At 36.0% G+C, this 22,463-nt stretch overlaps 1 protein-coding gene across 1 annotated transcript in view; it reads right to left on the bottom strand.

Annotated features, from left to right (window-relative positions):
- The window catches only part of CEP128 (centrosomal protein 128kDa), a gene marked incomplete at its 3' end in the record, with an annotated part of 161,188 nt that overhangs the window by 13,287 nt on the left and 125,438 nt on the right, over positions 1 to 22,463 (bottom strand). Inside the window, 3 exon segments of the mRNA XM_008578266.1 lie at positions 7,017 to 7,181; positions 13,628 to 14,278; positions 21,184 to 21,534. Coding sequence (XP_008576488.1) covers positions 7,017 to 7,181; positions 13,628 to 14,278; positions 21,184 to 21,534 — 1,167 coding nt within the window.

Raw genomic sequence — 22,463 nt, 5'->3', positions numbered from 1 at the left:
GTTTAAAAATGGATCTCCAAAAAACATAACTCATGTACACAATAAGCACTTCCTAGTTGTTTTTTCCTGAAATTTAAAGAATATTGCTTGTTCAACATTAAATGACTAAATGAATTGATACTCAATAAACACTTTAGATGTGACAAAAGAAAAATTCAATGAAAACGAACCTGGACATTCATTTTATGTTCCCTTTTAGGGTCAGCCAAAGCCAGCTAGGGCTGCTTAACCTCCAGCAAAGCACTGAAACAAATGTGATAGAAAACTCTTCATGTGGGCTATTCCTCTTAGTTTTCCACACCACGACCAATCATATGTACCATTTATTTAGCCTAATACCTACACTATGGGATTACTCACAACTGCAGAAGTAAATAAAATCAAACTAATAGTACAGGATTTTAGTGGAAAGTGCCTAAAATGTTTGCTTTCCTCTCCAGTTTTTTTGTGGTTATCGACCACTGAGTGAGTTAAGGATTAAATGGCAGGCCTCTCAATCAAGTCCAAGTGAGGGGTCAATAAGACTGGCAAACTTAGACTTTACCTCTGGAATTCATTTAAAATCAAGTTCCTTGATTGTAAATGTTTGATAGAAAAGTCATTGCCAATGGAATAGAGTTTGAAAATGGCTTCACCACATCTGTATTCCAATTCACACAGCAGAGACCAGATGTACTTCCATACACCATTATTTCATTCTCCTCCCTCTGCCACAGCTGCACATATAAATGCCTCCTCTCCCTTACCATTGTATATTCACTTCACTTTGCATCCTAGACTTTTTTCCTGAACATCTGACATAATGTTTCATACAGGGAAAGCACTCTATTATTTTAGCCAAATCTCTGTAAAAGTCAAGAACTACTCTGGACTTAATGACTTTAAGTGATTCAATTAAAAGCAATTTATAAACCTACATGATATATATACATGCTGGCCAGAAACAGTTCTTACTGATTATTGCACAATGAAAATAATAGGCTGGCAACTCTGAATCCTATTTCCACTTTTACCAAGGGACAGCTGGGAGCATCTGGGCAAGTCAACAAAAACTGTAAAATTTATCATTTCACCTTTAATTTGACCATTTTATTATTATTTTTATCGTTTGTTTGGTTTTTTTTAAGAAAACAGGAATCTGACAAGAAATAACATCCTAGTTAGTGTTTACTTAGAGTGTCTGGTTTAAATTTACCTCCAAATTAATGTATGGTGGCTACAGCTTTATTCTATTCATACAAAATAGACAAAGCACCAGAGAAAGAGCACAGTCTGCCTAAAAATGGCCTACAGGGTAAACATTAAAGTAAATGCTAGAAGTCAACGGCTCATTTGCTTCTACTTTTTCTCATTTTTTTTGTGTCAGTAAAAAGACACAAATTTGAGTTAATTTGCTGGAAATAAGGAGAAAAATACAAGGAATTTTTGCTCATATTCTGCTTCTACCATGTTTCCATGCAATGTTGGGCAAGTCACTATATTCTCATAGCTTCAGTTTCTACCACCTGTAAAAATGGGCATCATAATTACACTTGTGAATGTGAATTATAATTACCAGTTTTTAAAGGTCCACATTTTATATAACCATTTCAAGTGTTTTTATCCAACATAGCCATATCTATAAAATATGTTTTAAATATGTTACTACATTACATTCACAAATGATTTAAATAAAGCATTTCATGGAAGGAACAAAAATACATTTCTGTGAATCCTGATGTATTCAACACTTGAGTTCATACGAACTTCTATAGCCTGAGATGTCTCAGTTTGTGGAGTTATCTCGTTTCATTGAAGTTATTCTCAACTTCTAAAAGAATATCAGGGGAAAAAAGGTTCTCTAAAGAGAACTACGTATAGCTATTGAAATAAGCAAGTATTAAGTGAGATGGCTAAGCATCTCAGATAACCTATATTTTATACACACACACACACACACACACACACACAGGCCAGAAATAGTTCTTACTGACTATGGCACAGTGAAAATAATAGGTTAGCAACTCAATCCTATTTCCTCCTCTACCAAGAGAAAGCTGGGAGCATTTGGGCAAGTCAATGAACTATTTGGGCCAGAACATCTCCTACAAAATAAAGTGTAGGGAGTAGATAACCTTTAAGGTCGTTTTACAGTTCACAATTACACTGATGCCAAATATTTGGGGAAATACCACCTTTGCCCCCATAGCTCTATGATGCCTTGTAAACTTAGACAGTGCTTATTTTAAAAAAGCAAGCACGTAGATTTTTGTGGTGCAGAGAAACTGAGAAACTACTAAAGAGTCCAACGTTATTGAGGCTAGCTAATTAAAAAGTATGGAACCCATATGACAGCATCTCCTGTAACAAAAGTTTCACATATGGATGTGATTATGGGTGCCTTAAAGGAGAAAAGGAAAATGAGGGCAGCAAGTACCTCTGGCTTCCTCCAGGTTTGGATACCTAGTAGCAAGAAACATATTCTAATAATTCTGCTTAAAATACACAAGAACAATATATTCTCTAGACCTATAATATCCATTTTCTTATGTATTCAAAATGAATGCAATCAGTAAAATTAAATTATTCTTTACTAATATTGAAAAATAATTGTCTTTATTATGTCTGTGTTGGACTCAGGAAAACAATCTCAGAATCTTTCTATTATTTTCTTTATGCCATTTTTCTCATTGCTAACAAATATACCTGCACAAAATATTATATATGTTTTTTGATAAAACAGCCATACTTATAAAGCATAAAGACCAAGAGAAACTATATAGTATAAACAAAATAACCTATAAAATAATTTCGTATTAATCTTTAAGTACCAGCTATTTCTAAAATATTATGCAAACATGTTCAAAATTAAAATCAATCTTCCTTTTAATACAGCTACTAAAAAATTACTTAAAACCTATTTAAGAAATTTTTTAAAAATTAGATCACATACAAATCTATATAAATCAGACATTTAAAATCTTTACTTTGTAAACTTTGATGCTGACTTGCTGAGCAAAAATGATTTTTTAATTATCCTCTAACTCTTATGGATTCACAGATTCCAGTGAAACCAATAAAAATATATTCCTGATAGAATAAACAGTATGATGAGTTTCCAGGCAAATGCCAGGAGAATCAAAAGATTAATATCAATAAGATCCTTTTGAGACAAAAGAAGAAATCAAGTATTTTCCTGTAAAATTTAAGCAAATGGAACAATAAATTTTAATGATACTATACAGGGGAGAAAATTCTTTCTGTAACATTTCAGGAGAGCTTTTTCCCTGGTAAGGAGCTCATAATGATAAAGTCTTAAATGCATATGTAAAAATTCTGCAGGTTGCATAATACTTATTCTCTTTGTCATGTAAAATTGAAAAATAACATTTGACAAAGCAAAATCAGACACTGGAAAAAATGCATCATATTACCACATATCATCACTGAATACATGAGGAAAATATGCTAAAGTTATTCTGTGCATATATATCAACAACAATCTTCCACCACTGATTAATGCCACCAATGGTGTTAATACTTTATAGGAATTTTGATGCACCTTTAATATTCCTTAGATTATCAACATGACAAGAAGCACAAATTAAAACAAAGCACGAAGTCAAAATAGGAGCAAGATGTTCATTGTTTTTAAAAAAGGTGTATGTATTAGTATCCTAAGTAGCACTGTATATTTCTGTTGGGGATGGGCATGCAAGAATATCACTTTGTTAAGCAAACAAGAAAGGCTTCCCTTTTGATTACAGCAGAGCCACATTATAAACCACCTTCAATCCACAAGGCCCCATTTATTGAGTTCATTCCATTCCTTAAATAGTAATCTTTGGGCTATTAGTCATTGAGTTCTCCTTCACTAAAAACATTTTTGTTTTGTTTTCTTGTTTTTATTTCCCCATCTGACCACCTTATATACATATGTGTGTATATGTGTGTATCCGTATTTCTTCATTTACATATATACGTGTGTGTGTGCGTGTGCATGTGTGTGTGTACATACACATACCTCTTTCTCCATAGTTTACTTTACAAATTACCTACTAAGTGTCAGGCTCTGTGCCTGGTCTTAGAAATGGATAAATGACCAATATGTGATTCCTCTCCTCAAATAACAAGAATTTAAAATCTACCCACTTGTTTGGTTTGCTTAACGCATGCCTTCAATATCACTTGCTGATGGAACTGGCAGCTCTTTTCACATGGGTACCTCCTTTGTGGACCATATGTTTCAAATGATTCAACATAGTCTAGCTCTATAGCATATTTCTGTGGCTTTATTATTAGGCAGACCACAGGCAGTCAATCAATATTTGCTAACTAGTCAATTGCTTGGTTGAACTATTAATTGGCATATATTTGAAAACACAGTAACAAAATAATCGCAACTACCCTAACTGGTATCTTATTAGATACCAGAGACTGTGCCAAGCACTTTACATACATTTTCACATGTAATTCTATAATAAAGGTATTATAATACCTGTTTTAAAGATGATAAAACTGAGGCTTTGAGTATTAAGCAACTTGCTAAAAGTCACACAGCTAAAAAAGGATCTAAACTCAAAGTTTTGCCCATAACTACTAATGCTATATTGTCTCAGGAGAAAGCTCCTATCTTTAGATGGCTCGACCCAATGTTGATTAATTGCTAACTGTACTAAAGAATAGGTCAACATAGTTAAGTCAATCAAAAGTATAAAACAATCATGTTATAATATTTATATTTAATAAGTATTAGGTCGTATGAGAACCCTTTCAGCCGTGCCCCATCATGGTGCTGGCTACCCTTCTCTTCCGCCTTCTCCTTCCCACCAGCGCCACAATACCTTTCCGCCAGTGCGAATCGCATGCCAGTCAGCACAGGCTCCCTGCTCCTGGCCCCTTAGCAACATAATCCATCCAATCCCCAAACGCCTCGTGTCCCTTGTAAACCTATCAACTTTCTTCTAACCCTATAAAAGCAGATGTGCCTGCTGAATAAAAAAACCTTCTCCGGCGAGCTGCCTTGCGTTTTTGTCTCATCCTTTAACTGGTGCTGAATTTTATTCCTTTCAATAAGTATTACAGAAAAGGAGACATATAAGCTGTTGTATGTATTTGTATGTGTGTGTATCTTTAAGAATATACAGAATTCAAAACTACAGAAACCATCTTTTCTCATTATTAGCACCCATTATTAGCACCTGTCTGTCTAATTTTTAAACAACTGAAAGGGATTTTGTTTTTAATAATCCCACCATGTGCTGGTCAATTGCAGACCTATATCTTTTCTATATCCTATCCTCAGAATCTAGTACAATGCCACACACACAGTAGATGCTCAGCACAAAGCGATGGAATAAAATCATTAACTCTTCAAATTCTGTTTTAAGGTGAATGTTCCATTTATATGAATGTGTGATAACACACACACATATATTTAAAACATCACAAATAGATTCAGTAAAGGAACATTTAAGTAGAGCAAGGTAAACTTTACATTCTCAACATATCAAATTTTTTGCCACTATTTCCTAAATGCAGACAAGGAAATATAAAACATGTTAACACAATCTTCTGGCTTAAATTTTAATTATGAAAAAGGCAGAAAATTTAACATTATCTCCACAGCAACTACACCCTGGCAATAGATACATTAAATATGTGTGAACCTTAGACAGAATCAAAACAAAGCATGACATAAAAACTAAATTACAGCTGTTATCAAGATTATATGCCTAAATTTAGCTCATTTAATCATTTTATCAACTCCAAACTAATGTATTTTATTTCCTTGCTTTTAACAATTACTAGAGAAGTAAAAAAATATATACGTACCTATAGTAGTGAAATTTTACAAACAATAAAAAGAGGAGAGGTGAACAAAGCATTAAGAAAGTTTCTTCCTAGACGTTTATGAATAGTTTTTTGACAGCCCACCCAGTGACAGTTTATCATAGATTTTAGTAACCGTGATCAAGTACAGCATTCATTTGGACCATGTCTATGCTGCTTTATCCTATTATCTGTACTTTAATGGTCTTTTTACATTTGACTTCTATCACATTCCATTGCAAATCTTTTTAGGGAGTTGGTGGAAGAAACAGAAAGCGAATTTAAATATTCTATCTTAGGTGACTTTTTACCAAAAGAGAACTTCAAAAGCACTGACTTCTAAAAATCCCCATTCTCCTCAACACGCGATATATAGCAGTCTCTCAAAATAAATTTACTTATCTACTGAAAGGAAAGCAGTGAGGTTGGTGGAAATGTGCCAAAATTACAACCTTCTTAAACTTCACTGTCCACAACTAAAGAAATGAAGATAATTGTTATCAATTTCATAAAATTACCACAAGGATTAACAGTTAGAGTGCCTAGCACATTACGGAGCATTTGACCCTTATTTTATTTTGAAACTCAGTTTCCTCATAGATTAAAAGGAATCAATAAAACCTAACCGCTAAAGACTGAATGTTTGTATGTCCCCTAAAATTCTTATGTTGAAATCTAATCCCCAATTTGATAGTATCTGAAGGTGAAGTCTTTGGGAGGTGATTAGGTCACAAGGCTGGAGCACTCAAAATTGGATTAATGCCCTTATAAAAGAGACCCCAGAGAGCTCCCTGACCCCTTCTGCCAGCTGAAGACACAGCAAAGAGGCTATGAACTAGGAAGTGGGTGCTCACCAGGCACTTAGTCTGCCAGCAACTTGATTTTTGAAAATGTGTAAATTGGTTGGCATAAATGCCTGATATGCATATAAACGTCCTCAATAAATCCTCATTTCTTTTTTTTCTACCTTGCCTCTAAATTCCTATTTTAAGACACATAAAAAACCTAAAATCAAATGTATTAGAAGGTGATTTGTTGGATGAATAAAAATCATAGCATTCTAATAAACTATTTTTTTTCTGGCACCAACACAACTTTCCTATGAAAGACTACAATTACCATCTACTAATACATAAAATAGGTTCTAAAAGAAATACTAGAAGAAATTACAAGTCTTTTAAATTAGAATTCATTCATTATTCTACCTTTTCTTCTAGTTGGTCCTTCAAACACTGATATTTTAGCTTCAGTTTTTTGTTCTCACTTTCATTCTGGGTTAATTCTTCAGTCAGCCTGTCACACTGTAATTTCAAATTCTCTAGCTGACAACGATGGGCTTTAGCCATATTCTTATCTTCTAGGCTTTCAGCCTGAAAAAAAGAGGAGAAAAGAGAAAGTCCACTGGCCATAGCCAAATTACACTAAACCAATTACACATTAAATCAGTGGGAAAATACTTCCGGATTTTAGATCTTCATTAATACATAAACATTAAAATAAACACAAAAGAACTGTTCTTTGAATGTATCCAATCACTCCTCAGCACTTACTGAGCATTTAGTAAGTGACAGGTACTCTACTAGGTACTGAAGATAATAGACATGAGCAGTAAAAGAGACAGATGCAACAACCAGTTGACAACAATGAATGAGAAACACTTAATAAAGGCATAAGCTGGGTATTCTGGCAATCCAAAGAAGGGACACCAGCTCTGCTGAGAAGGAAAGGAGCTATTAGAGAAGTGTCCCAACAGGGAAATACTATGAGATGATATTACTGACTGACGAGTTTCCTCGTCTATGAAAAGGAGCTTAACATTCCTATTCTGCCTAACTCCTGTTTTTTATGAAAGAAATGTGTACTTTTTGTACAACTTAATTATTGATACTACTTTTGTGGGGGTAAAAAGATTACGAATTGTAACAGCCATGAAACTACAAACAATATGGAAAGAGTTTACCAGTGAGTATTTCAGCACTAGTAGTGAAATAAAGTACCTGTTTATTGATCTTTATTTGGAATATAACCAGAATCAGCTTATAAACATTAGGAATGATCTATTCTGTATATGGAATTCAATCAAGATTTGCCAGGTATGGGAGCTTAAAGAATTTTAAAATAACAACAACAATGCATAACACGATGTGTCAGCCACTTCTCTAAAGACCTTTTTGTATACAGTTTTTCCTCATTTCAACCTCACAACGACCTGACCAGGGAGGTACTAGTATTACCATATTGCATCTTTTGTTTAAACTGAAGCAGAGAGAAGCTAATCATCAGCCCAGGGCTACACAGTGAGTAAATGCAGAGCTAGGGTTTGAACCCAGGAATTTCTCCTAACATCCATGGTTTCAACTACTCTGCCATACTGCCTCTCGAAAGGTACAAGATCTAAGGTTTTAAAAACCATCTGGAAACAACTAGCAATGCTAACTGGCCATAACTACCAGTTACTCACAGTCTGTAAGCAACTATATATATTCTGTTTAAAATATATGTTTTAATGCCTAAAATGTATCTGTTTCTTTTATTTTTACAAGTTTATTATATGTGTTTAATTAGGTATGTACAAACATAAGCAATGGAAACAATTTCCTGAAAGGAAAAAGTTTTGTGAGTTTTAGACAAAATCTTTATTTTACATACCCTACAAAATTCACCTAAGACCTGATGTCACTTTGAATTAACAAAGGAATTGATTGTTTTTTTATGACCAATCCTGTATTCAGAGCCCAAAAATAAATTTACAAAATAAAGTCTCTCATCAGGAAAACTGTTCAATCACAATTTTAAGTTTCAGTAGAATGCTTTTAGTTTTCTTTATGACCTATAAAAAGCATAGGTTAATAAGGCTTCCCCCTAAGACCAGTGGGGTGTGCTGGAGCCAGTTCCTAGAGACCCTCAAGAGCCATCTCTTCCCAAATTTGTCCCTCTCCACTAATGTCTCATTTGACAGCCTTAAATCAGTAAAGATGGGGTATTAACACCACTGAACTGGGCGAGTGCTATAACTCAGGGTTTTTTCCCCCAAGAGAGCCTGTTTTTAAATATTTACCAGCACACCAAAACCTAAGTTTGACTAAGAACCTACTTATTGTTGTGGTTTTTATTACACTTACATAGGATTTACAAAGTGATGTTGTGTTCACAACAACATAGTGATATAGAAAGACATTAATTAGCATTCCCATTTTATTGATAAGGCATAAAAATGTAAAATAATGTGACCAAGATCACATGCCCAGCAAGTGGCAAAAGCATAGAGCTCCAATTCTGTGTCTTTTAATTCCAATAAAAGGCTCTACAAAATGATCTTGCTGAAATTACAATGAAGTGATAGCCCAATATCCTGAAAATATTGATAGCAGTTAGAGCATGTCATTAACAAACCTTAAATTTAAATTAAAAACAGGTATAAAAAGGGTAATTCTAGATGAAGAAAAAATATAACATTTGTACAAAGAAAAAATATGGTTGACATATCAAAGCTTATTAAACTTAAAAAGTAATAAATTAAGATGAAGCCAATAGACACAGAAATATAACACTTATAAAGCTACTTGTCCAAAACCCTATTGTGCATAATTCAGTATACTAAATTTCCTGCAATGATCATTGCTATCAGCTCCTTTTAATTAATATAAATATGTAAAAGTATAGGATTATATCAACAAAATAGTATGAGGTGAGGATTGTTCCTTAAGGGTAACTTCTTTGGTCTAAAAGAAAACTGCTGGGCTCTCACAATCTCTGATTCTCCTTTCAGCTCTTGTGCTACTACTGTAGCATAAGAGAAGAGATACAACACCCCTCCCAGACCTCAGTCTTTCAAATTTAAAAAAAAGAAGTCTAAAGGTTTCAGAAGATCCACAGAATACTTTTAAGTTATAAATTCTCTACACACTGGTAATTTCTTAAATCTTTATTGTCATCCTACTATAAATGAATTCAAAGCACTTCCCAAAGACAGATGAGGAAATCAATCTTGCCATATTACACAGAGAAATCTGAAACAGACAAATTGCAGAGCAAGTCAGGAGCAAATCTTCTGATTTCCAGTTTAAACAATCTCAACCCAGCATCCACTGAGTATCTTCTATATGTCTGGAACATCGTTCTAGACACTATAAGAAGATAGAAAAGTGGCTAAGATCTAATGCCTGTCTGTTGCTGTACTGGGAGTACCAACAAAGAACTATGGGAACACAGAGGATCAAGAGATTTATCCCAACTTCAATGAGATTTATCCCAATGTCAGTGGATACATAAAAAAGTAACAAATTAATTGGGCCTTGAAGGTCTAGGCAGAATTTTTCCTTCGGCAGATTGAGGGAAAGACCAACCCAGGGTGAGAGCAAGCAGTTCAAAAGTACAAGTGGGAAATGGTTAGGTATTTGTCTGAGGAATATCAGGGAGCATAAAAGGCAGTAAATGTGCACAAGTAAGGTGAGGCCATTTCAAGGAGGGCTGGGCTAGAGTGGAAACTGTTCTAGAGAAGGTTTTTGAGAAAGAAGTGACACACTCAGACACGTGCTGGGAAACGAAATCAGGGGGCTATCTGAAGGCTGAAAGGGAGGAGCTGGGGATGAAAAGAGAAACTAGGGGGAAGTAGGGAGGTTAGCTACTTAGAATTATGGCTAGGTAGTCCAAATTAGTAGCCCGCAACCTGCTTTCTACTGTGATACGTGATACACTGCTCATGTGCCAACATATCCACGAGCAAATGCAATTCCTGCCAAGCAGGCTGTTACCTCCATTACTTTATCTCCACTGAAGAAAGCACATCTGAATGTGAGAATGATGTTCTTAAGCAGATAATCTTGAACCTGCTCTAACTGAAAAGGTTATTACTAACTCCTGGTGATGTGTACAACCTAAATAATAGTGATAACACATCAGCAATGGTGAGAAGGAAAGGAGGGTCTAATTTCAATAACACTCTCTAGAAAACTGTAAGCTCCTTGAAAAGAACCATTTGTATGGCCATGCCCATTTCTGCTAACAAATTATCACATGCTCATCCTCATACAAAAACCCTGCCTTCCTTTGAGATTCACACTATTCTTCATCAACCCCCCTCCTTCTTGCTGGCAACAGCTGACTGATCAATCTCTTCATTGAGGTTTTTTGCATGCGGCCAATTAATGCCTTCACAATAGTATCATAAATAACCAAAAGTCCCTCCAACAAGCTAACTCAAAGTTATTTGACCTATTCTATTCCAACTACCTTCACCGACATTCCACAATCACAACCCATGGGAGGACCACACCTTGGACATTAACTCTGCAAATTTGCACTCCAATATAAGAATTTCTGACCAAATAAGCAACCTCTGATCATAAATTGTAATCCCCAAGTTCTCTCATTCCTTTGCCTATGATACTTGTTCATCAGTATCGGTCACAGGTCATCACTTTACATGCTCCCAGACAAGTCTCACAAAGTTCATACCAGTCTTCACAGCAGTTTTTGTCTTCACCACTTGTAAATTTCTTGCTGCACTGCTGCCTTACTCTACTTCAGATGGAGGAAAGAGATCACCAGTCAAGACTCACAACTTCCCTAGATCATCCCTATCAACTTACCCAATCTTACTGCTTTCTCAAACACCTTCACAGAAAGAGATGCCTTGTCTCCTAGTGAATGCTACACACCCTATTTTTGATCCAGCCCCCTCACATCTCCACATTGACCTTCTCCATCAAGCTCTGCCAAATGGAATAAAACCTTTTTCACATCTTCATTTAACTTGTCTGCCACATTTAACACTCTTGATTATATTTTTCTTGTCATGTCCTGCCAGGGTTTCCAAGATACCATTCTAATTCTCCTCCTGTCTCTCAAATGGTCTTTTATTATTTGCTAGAACCTCTTTCTCAATTTTTCACTAAACATTGGTGATCTAGAATTTCATCTTCTTCTTTCTCCCTACACAATTTCATCCAAATCCCATGATTTCAACTGCCACCTATGAGTTACTGGCCCCCAAGTATTTCACTCTAATCTCAATTTCTCCCCCACCTACTAACTCGTATGTACTAAACCGCTCTATCTAGACTTTCACGGTTAAGCTTAAGGTCCCTCCCACCTAACTCAACATGCTAAAAACGTGAATTTGCCACTGCTCTCTCCAAATCTGCTATTCGGTTTGTATTCTCTATGTTGGCAAATAGCATCATTATCCACCTAGTCGCCCATGTCCTTACCCAGTCATCCTTGATTCTAAACATTTTCCAGGACAGCAAAGTAGTTAAGAACACAGGCACTTAACTATCTGGGTTCAAATTCTATCTCTACCACTCTCCAGCCATAAGACCTTAGACAAGTTATTTAACTTCCTGTGTCTCGATTTCCTCATTTGGGACAAAATAATCCCACAAAATGTGCAGGGATGGTGTGAGTATTAAATGAGTAAAACATGTCAAGTTCTTATAGCAATGACTGGTACAACGTGTTGAAAAAATGTTTGCTTGCAGTAGCGCTGTTATCACAGCCAATCAATCAACATTAATATATATTTTCTTTAAGATCAGCTCTTCTCCATATCCATAACTCTACTTTTGTTTATGTCCTCATCAACTCTGAAGGACTATTACTCCATATTTCATAAATAATAAGATGTGTATTTTTCACATTTTACCATCTTATACTTGGGATGTTATCTTGCTTACAGTTGACAACATGTCATAGTTTTGCAGGCAGGAGGCAGCATTTTTTTTCTTACTAGCATACAATAATGATGCATCTTACAAATGATGGTGTCTTAGGTTCAATAAAATACAATAAGGGCCTCTTACCTACTCTTCCAGCCTCCGTTCTGACCTGCCTGTCCCAATTAATGACCCCAAAACCACTACTGCCAGCAGACTATATAGGACTGGGGAAGAAGTCATAAAATAGGTACAGCATTCTACAAATGTCAGTTATTTAAATATAATTTCATCTTGCATCATAAGCATTTTAAAGTAATAGTTGCATTTTAAAGATATTTTTTAAAAAAATTATAATTAGCCTTTGAAGATTTATCCATTCATTCACCTATTCAAAAGATATTTACAATGTTCCAGAAACTGTTCTAGGTACTGGGGATATAGCTGAAAACAAAACAGTCTCAAACCCCAATATTTATGAAGTTTTCATTCTAATAAAGGGGGATAAAAATAAATAAATAATATGGAATCTATATCATACGATAAGTGCTATGGAGAAAAAATAAAGCAAGAAAGAGATTTATCACACTCCTGACAATCATGTTATGAAATGATTGTCCTACAATGGTGAAAATGTTAATACCATTAGACCTTAGAAACATTCCCCCAAATGCAAGATCTCAATTAGGCATTTACCCAAGCAACTTTGATCTGGAAAACAAGGGGTGAGTCTCAAAAGGCTTGAGTTTACACAGCCCATAAGCTGATCCACTTTAGTTACCATACTAATAAGGCCTGTGGTTATAGCTTCTATGGCCTTGACAAGTCTTTGCCTTTTATATTTTAGGAGGTCATAAATGTTGAATGAGAGCACGTTTCAGGTCCACAACTTACTGCCACCTCTGCCTTTCCTGAACTCCCCAAATAGCTAAATGTTCTTTTTAAAGGGCTTCAATGCTGTGAAATAGGTGCTCCCAGGTGGCTGCTATAACTCATTTCAACCTGACTGAACAGGCATGAATAAGCCTCTTTATTGTTGGTTTTATCTTCCCTTCAGTGCTTGGGAATACAGAATGATCTCTAAAAGTTTACGCTTTATTAACTTCATGAGCCACAAGAAAAATTCCTTCAGTATCATCAGGATAATTCAGCACAGGTACCTTCAGTGTCCTAATATGGTCCTCAGCCTCACTCTTTTCTTTCTTAAAGTGCTTCATCAGCTCCTGGATATTTTGCTCGTGTTTCATTTTCACACTCTGCAATGATGACGTGAGATCTTTCAGCTCCCTCTGGTGAACATCTCGTTCTAGTTTTAACTGTGTGATGGCCGTAGCTTCTTCTTCATCCCTAGATTTCACCTGTGCTGTGAGTTCAGAAAGGTCCTTAAGCACCGCTTTCTTAGCTCTCTCTTCCTCTGCCAATTTATTAGCGAGATCTGCTCGGATGGCGCTCAGGTCCTTGATGGACTCTTGCATCTCAAGAAGTTTAGCTTTGTCCTGGGCCTGGCTCTTCTTTAGCTCTGCAATTTCCTCCTCCAGGTGAGCTTTCTCAACTTTCAGCTGGTCTTGAATCTTACTCTGATTTTTCAATTCACTTTCTAGCCTATGAATGGTGTCCAGAGAATTTCTGACTTCTAGTTCGAGGTCAGCTTGATGAGACTTAATATCACTTAGCTTTTCCTCCTTACGGTGAAGCTCCTCCTCTTGAAGAGCACGTTTGGTTAGGACATCATTCAATTCCTTTCTAAGACTCTCTATTTGTTGTAATGCTGCATAAAGTTGACTTTTCAATTCATCCTTTTCTTTTAGAATCTATCAAGTTAAGAACATAAAGAAAAAAAAGTTACTGTAAAATTCACCATAGACTTTGCCAGATAATAAAGTTTAATCCCCAAGAAGAAAAATTCATCAAATAATCCTTTTCATTTTTCCACTTTTAAATAAAAAATATTTTAAGGCTAAAAAAGGGAGAAAATATATAATTATCCCGAAATGGCACCACACTGAAATATGTATTTCAGATTTTTAATCACCAAAACTTATATCAACCCATGATCATAAATAAGTATTTAAATGTAACATAAAATTGAGCAAAGGAATAAAGAAAAAGATTCCTATTACAAAGATAATTTACCAGAAGTTGAAATAACACAGTACTATCTAAAATAATAATGATGTACATTTCAAAGATACACTTTTAAAAAGGAAAAACCTCAAAACAGAGATTGAAAATAACATAGGAAAGCATGCAGACACAATCTAAGAAAGGTTAAGGTATAATTAGCCATCATTAATAAAATGTCAGTAGTTAGAAACATCAATATGCAACTGGGAGTCTCAAAGCCCCACAAAGGCAGAAATGAGATTAAGTGAAGATTAGAAGGGGTTGGGAACGGGCTCAAGGGAGTAGTCAAGGGACTAGAAGTCCATCACCCTCTGCCCATTTCTCTAGGGGGTTAGGGTTAAGGAACAGAGACCAAGAATAACCTTCACAGCCTCTAATTCTCATCAGCCAATCACTGCAAATGAAAAAGCAAACAGCCATGGAGCTGAGATTGTTTTCTCTTCAACACTGGCACCAAGGAAAGTCTCCTTTGCTTACTGATACCGGCCAGGTCTTGAACCAGGGGAAAAAAAAAAAAACAAGACTCATTTCAGAATTAGAAGTGAGTTAAAATGCAAATATTTTTGAGGCATTTCTATACTTTACATTTTACATTTCAGTGTGGAACAATTTATAATAAGATGTAAGGAGTCAATCACTGCAAACAAACAGTTTCCTCAAATCCCTCAGTTTTACAAGGGAGAAAGAAAGAGCACAAAGTTAACGTGAGAAATAATAAAGGAAGGTGATTAAGCAGTTGAGCTCTGACCAGAGAGCACTGCTTTTGATTCTCAGTCCAGCCATGAGTAGGTCTAGGGCCTGAAGGAAGTTATTTGTTTTCACGGAAATAATAATAACAACAGCTACTTTATGAGGTCGTAATGAAGATTAGTGGAAAAGGAGAAACAAAAAGTTGGGTGAGACTTAGTTCAAGGAGGAACCAGGGTCTCAGGGAGGTATTATGCAAGGTCATAGTAATCAAAACTGCATAAAGAAGGGATATCTGATGGGGCAATATCCCTGAAGTGGAGGGAGTCTGGAATACAGATGAAGTTCACTTTCCAAAGAACATAAGGCAAGAAATATGGCGAGAATTACAGATAAGCCTAAGGGTAGATGTATTATTTTTCTATTGCTGCATAACAATTTCCAACAAACTAAGTGGCTTATAACAATACCCATTTATTATCTCACTGTTTCCAACACATCAAAAGGCCAGCAAAGGCATTCTGCTTATGGTCTCCTTAGGTTAAAATCAAGGAATGAGCTGACCTGGACTCTTATCTGGAGGCTCTGGGTAAGAATCCACTTCCAACCTCACTCAGGTTGTTGGCAGAATTTAGTTCCACAGAGATGTAGGACTTAGGTCCACATTTCCTTGCTAGTTTTTGGCCAGGGGTTATATTCTGAGCTTCTAGCCACCCACATTCCTTGGCTTATGGACTCTTCCATCTACGAACCAGCAACAGTACAATTAATCTTTATAGTGCTTCAACTCTCTCTAATTTCCCCTTCTCCCAAGACTGAGAAAGATTTCTCTGTTTTAAGGGCTCACATGATTAGATTAGTCCCATCCGGATAATCTTTTCATCTTAAGATCAACTGTGCCATATTTCAACATAATCATGGGAGTGATATCATATTCATAGGTTCCAGAAACTAGGGTGAAAATCTTTTGAGGGGAAGGGTCATTCTACTTACTATACTAAAGCAGATGAAAACTGACAATTAAGTTTTGACTGTAAGGATAACACAAGAAGGACCGAAGAGTGAGGGTAGGTGTCTTAAACATAGCAATTAATGTTTGGAACAGATGACCTAGCCCCTGGTCATGAGCTAAGAGAATTTCAGGCAGTCCTGAAGATTAAAATCACATTTTCATGATGAAGATTGATCAGATCTTTAATTATAAAATCTTCCTGGAACTGGTCTAAACAGAAAGGATATTTATTTTTCTCACATAACAGGAAGTCTGGAGATAAAAGTAGTTTAAAAAAGACTCTTGCGGGGCCGGCCCGGTGGCGCACTGGATAAGTGCTACTAATGCCTACAAAAAACAAACTTTGCAGGGCCAGCCCGGTGGCGCACTGCTACAGTGCGCCGCTTGGGAGTGCGGTGGCACTCCCGCCAAGGGTTCGGATCCCACATACAGACCGGTTCCCGCTCACTGGCTGAGCACCAAGGGCTGCGATCCCGTTGCCAGTCTCGGTCCGGTACGGGCACGACACTGAGGGTTGCAATCCGTTGCCGGACAAGAAAAAAGGAAAAAAAAAAAAAAAAGACTCTTGCAAAGCACAGGCTCTGCTACTCTAATTCTCCAGGTTTTGCTCTCTTACCAGTGTTCTAAGCATCACACCAATTTATGACAAAGGTAACAGCCCTATGGTGGACAGTCACAGAGTATGTTAGTAAGTTTGGAATTTCTTTGGCAATATAGATACTAAAAACTAAGTAAGCTCCATCTATTTGCTTCTGGTTAATTGCTTGGCTAGTAGCCACAACCCAAGATTTTGTCTAGACATTGTCTCTGAGCCTGAAAATGTCAGTGTCTTAACCACTACCTCAATACTCCGGACATTCCCAGGGCCCCACAGTTGAATAGCCTTTATCTTGAGGCAATTCAGAACAATGGACTCTGGTCCCCTTTGTCTGGCCAGGAATGCTTAAGTACTTAAAAGGGCTCTGAGAAAATGGCTTGGTTTTGACCTCATTTTTATTTCTAAGTTTCCTACCTCCCTCTTGTGCTTGGAATAACTTCAGTTTAGATACATATCTTGGCTTTTCCAACCCTAAAAGGATCTAAAATATCAGACTCTGACTCAATCAGTTTGGATCGCAGATTGCAGACTTCAGGCTACCCACCCCCAAAAATCTCATTCTCTGCTTTTTGACAGACCAGAGTCAACATAAATTTGTCTTTCTCTTGTAGGATCTTTCTGAAGGCTAAAATATGTACACAACGTAGTCCACTATCCGTACACTTTCTTAAATTGCATATGATAAGACCACATACACATTCGAAAAAAAAAATTTCAACCATTAAAAAATCCAGATGTTACAAGACAGCATATATTACTGTCATATATAACTCTTTTTTTTTTTTTCTCAGCAGCAGGGAAATACACAGAAGGAAAAGATGGCAATTTAAGATTGAAGTCAAATATGATCAAGCAAAAAACTCAATATATGGGCAAGTCAATTATTCTGCCGATTCAGCAGGAAAAAAAAAATCTAGGAAGCATTCCCATTGCCCATGTTAAAAAAGAATATGAAAGAATTTGAAAACACTCAGAAAAGCAAATTTTATGATCAGAGTCCAAGTTCAAGTTTTTTCCTTTATCATTTTCAAAGCATGTATAAAAACCCATGATTTCAAACAGCACTTTAAAAGAAAAAAGGGAAACAAAAATACAACTTATAAGTAGATTATCTGTATTATAGAGTTTCAGTTCTCCCTGTATGTGTTCATCTACATGTCCCTAATATATCTACATCATGATTCCCTGATGTAAATATCCATGTCCTCATCTTTTAAGGGAAGTATAAAGTCTGATCTTTCTATTTTTTCCTGCAATGATATGCTATGTTTGCTATTACATATCCTCCAGTGAGGAAGTAGTTATGTAATATGATATATATCTGATAATCTTACCAAGATTCCAGAAATGTATAAAACGGGGGAAAAAAAGAATAAATCAGAGCAATTCTTAGAATAAAAGCCTTTTGTCTTCTAATATATTTTTAAGTGGCAAATCCTAAAACAGAAAATAAATGATGCTGGAAAATGAAAAATGGAAGTAGGCACAGAGGCATTTTGCAAATACAAAGATTTCATCATTTAAGCATATAAAATGGCCCAACAACTTATTAAACAATTAATTTATTCCTTAAAACACAATATGTTCTATTTGTAAACTGGTATCATTTTTAATATACACATCCAAAGTACTCTGGAGTCACTTTTTGAAAATAGTGCAAAGAAACAAAAAGGGAGTAGACTATAACAGTAATGCCTTAAAGTGGTTTTATGATTTTATTAAGAACTAAATATTCCTTAGAGGTAATACTCAGTAATACAATTAAAAATTTTTCAAAAATTATTTACCATGTATTTCTGCATCACAGATTTACTGGACACTTGAATTTGCAGTGAAACATTTCTTACCCTTTCTTCCTTGATTAACCATTGCTCTAAATGCGACATGCTGCATTAATTTTTAAGGCTTTTAAAGGAGAAATTACAATGCCTGCTGTGATAATTGTGATACTACCCTAACTGTGGCAATCACTTTAAACCTACTTCTTTGCTTATCATTAGCAATGCTAAGTGATAACAATAATTATATCAGAAGTATTCTGGGAAATAATTGTTTAACAATTTTTAATACTCTGAAAACTCAATCTAGAAAACTCTCAGCATCATGGATTGGGATACAGTCTGATGACATGGACTCTTCTAAATTTCCTCTAATTAAGCAAAATCCCCAGATGATTCTCAATCAATCAGTCCCCTCAACCACTCTTCTCTCTACCTCCCTCCCTTATAGTTCGGCTCATTGAACCAGCTGCCAGACCAGGCTGACAACAGAATAATCAACGAAGAGCAATTTCCTGGGATCAAATCAGTGCAGATTCAAGTCTGAAAGCTTTTGAACTGCTTTACCTCAGGGAAACCAGCTACCCAGTATTTGTCAGATGGATTAAAATCAAAAGCACTCCACAGTGAGTGCAAAGTGATCATTTCCTCTATCTTCTGTATGTCCAAGAAATTTGTATGTAAAAGGTAAAGCATCTTTTCCACGACACCTCATCTGAAATAAGTGTCTGTCACTCTTAAGTACTGACAATTGATTTTATAAATATAATTGCCCTACATTTTGTTTTCTTTTGAAAGAAAGTCAACTTATCCAAATGATTATCCATCTGGAATGTTTAGAGTTCTTGACAATTGATGAATGACAAAGCACAAATAATAAACCAAGACTAAACATGGATTAAAAAAAATCAATCAATACTGCTTACTATCTTATAAGTATCTGGGTTTAATTCAATCCAAAGATATATCAGTTGAGAATCAACACAGGAGCATAAAATCCATTTAAAAACACTGATTATAAAAGAGAAAAAATGATGTGAAATACATACATAGATCAGTGAAATGCTTTTTTGTTGCTATCAAATGGACATAAAAGCAGAGTCTTGAAGAAGCTGGTGATCAAATAACATTGCTCAGTCAGTGAGATTATCAATTTTATTCATTTAACTAAGCCCAGTATAGTTGCTGCCAGAATATGGCCCAGTAGTAACTATTACATTTTTTAAATGCTTCTTTCTAAGCAATACTTAAGTTGAGATACACAAATAAATGAGATTTAAAACTACATGTACTGGGGGAAAAATTATGTGATATTGAGGATTTAGTGATTTTCTTCCATTTGTATGTTAGAATATTAAATAATAATTCAATTTAGAGAACTTAAAGCTAAACTGGGGGAGGGGGTGGATCTATTTTAAGGGCCAGTGGGGAATACAACAATATTTATAAAGCAAATGTACTTCACAGGGCCTCCAAAGCCCTGCAATTTCAGGTTTAGCCTAACTTCTTTTTTTTTTTTTTTTCCTTTTTGTCTTTTTTCGTGTCTGGCAACGGATCGCAACCCTCAGTGTCGCGCCTGTACCGAACCAGGACCGGCAACAGGATTGCAACCCTCGGTGTTGCGCCCGCACCTCACTCAGCCAGTGAGTGGGAACCGGTCTGTATGTGAGATCCGAACCCTCGGCGGGAGCGCCACCGCACTCCCAAGCGGTGCACTGTAGCAGTGCGCCACTGGGCCGGCCCTAGCCTAACTTCTTAAAAGTACATATAGAAATGTTAACCTTGCAAAAGACAGGAAACTTTCTCCAGGCTAAAGTGTCTGTTGTAAGATAAAGAACTGTAACACAGCAAGGTTGCTGGCTGAAGGACAGACAAGTTACTGATTGATATGTAAGGATACTGGGAAATTGCTGTGGGGAAGGACAATGTTTGCTAGGATCAAGCTTTTGTTGGTGGATCGACTTAACATTTTGCAGATTCAATTATGGAATGTCACTTTGCTTGTTTTACTGATGTTACCAGCCTCTATTGTTAAACTTGTTAAACTATACTTAGCAAAAACCCCACCTATGTTCTTTTCCTGTAACTTCCTGGTCTGGAAAATAAATGCGGGGTGAGAACCCCAGCTCATGGTTAATTTCCCAAAAGAAGGAATGCCTTGCTCTTGAGGGTTCTGGGAGATTAACCCCTTTGGGGTCTCTCACTGCTCGGAAGAGATGGACTTTGGGTAATCCTTTTGCGGCTCCATCACCCAGGGGAAGAGAAGTGACAAATCCATGTGAGGCAAAGCAACAGGCCAGCTCTGAAAAGCCACAGAATGTTAAACTATTAAAAAAAGGCCTTACAAAAATAAAAAAACTAAATAACTTTCTACTTTGAACTAGCCAAGACTCTGTAATTCAAGGACATACTGATAGACTGTATGCACAGCATGGCACTCAAGTATTTGTTTAAAGGGTGGATGAATGAATGTTTGATTATACCAAAAACAATTCCTTAGGAATTTGGCTGTTATACCTGATTATTCTTGTCTGTTAGCTCATCAAGAGTTTCTGACTGTTTTTCCAATGTTCGCTCTAATTTCTTGTGCTTAAGCTTCCACTGCCTAATAGATTCTTGAGCTTTCAGTTTCAAGTCTTCTCTCCTCTTCTCTGCCTCCTCTCTCAGGGCCTCTGACTGCTGGAACTCATTGAGGTAGTGCTCGGCCTGCTTGGTGGCATCTTCCGCATGGTGAGTCAGCTCTGAGATCTGGAGGTCAGCACGCCTTCGCTCTGCCTCACATGTGTCAAAGTGACTCTGGATCTCCTTAAGTTGATCCAACATCTGAAGTTGCTGTTTTTCCCTGTTCTCCAATTCACGTGTTAAATTCTAAGAATAAAGCAGGTGAAACATTAGGAACAAATTCTTGTCAAAATTGGATGTGCAACATATCATCAAACAAGAATCTCTAATGTCACTGAAAATCAGTTGTATTAAATTACATTAGCAATATTAGAAAAGATGGGTGCTATTCTGTGTATTTATAATCACATTAGTTGGAAATAACTTTCATAAATATTACCTACTCTATTATCCAAAAAGGGAAAATTTCCCTTATACTTCCAATAAACTGTCACTAAAATAGAACACACTGTTGAGAAACATAATGTGTACTATTTTAGTAACAAAACCCAGTGTTTTGTCCAACTGAAGAAATATCAATGTTTTAAAATTTGAACTATTAGTAGCAATCATATGTAACATTTCACTTTCTGGAAGCCCATAAAATTTTATTATAATAAAATAAAAATCAGAAACAACAAAATGAGAATTGATGACAAGAACATCAGTATAGGTAACACTATATTTGAAAGTCCATTTAATTAATTCACCCACATACACACACAAAAAAAAACCGGGGGCGGGGGGGGGAAGAAGATATAACAACTATACTTTTTTGAAGTTGTTACAACAAGCAAACGGAAAGGACATTCTTGGGTGGGAGGGGAGAGAGGGAGGAGGGAGGGAGGTGTCAATGATGGGCCATAATAATCATATACATTGTATATTGACAAAATAAAAATTTAAAGAGAAAAAAAAAAAAGGTTCCCAGTAAAGTGTTTATAGACAAGTATTTCCAGTTAAACTGATTAATGTTATAAGTTGAAGTATTTACCTCAAGCTGACATGAATCAATGTAGTATAAATATATAAATAAAATTACTTTAAATTTACTTGGAATATTTCTCTAATTAAAAAGAGAACCTTAAAATCTAGCTTCCCTAAAACAAGGGTAGTCCTTAAAGTATTTAGAAGTT

Source organism: Galeopterus variegatus, unplaced genomic scaffold, assembly GCF_000696425.1.
Source record: "Galeopterus variegatus unplaced genomic scaffold, G_variegatus-3.0.2 Scaffold1653, whole genome shotgun sequence".
Classification (NCBI taxonomy): Eukaryota; Metazoa; Chordata; class Mammalia; order Dermoptera; family Cynocephalidae; genus Galeopterus; species Galeopterus variegatus.
The sequence above is the reverse complement of the archived record's forward strand: the minus strand, read 5'-3'. Positions and strand labels throughout refer to the sequence as shown.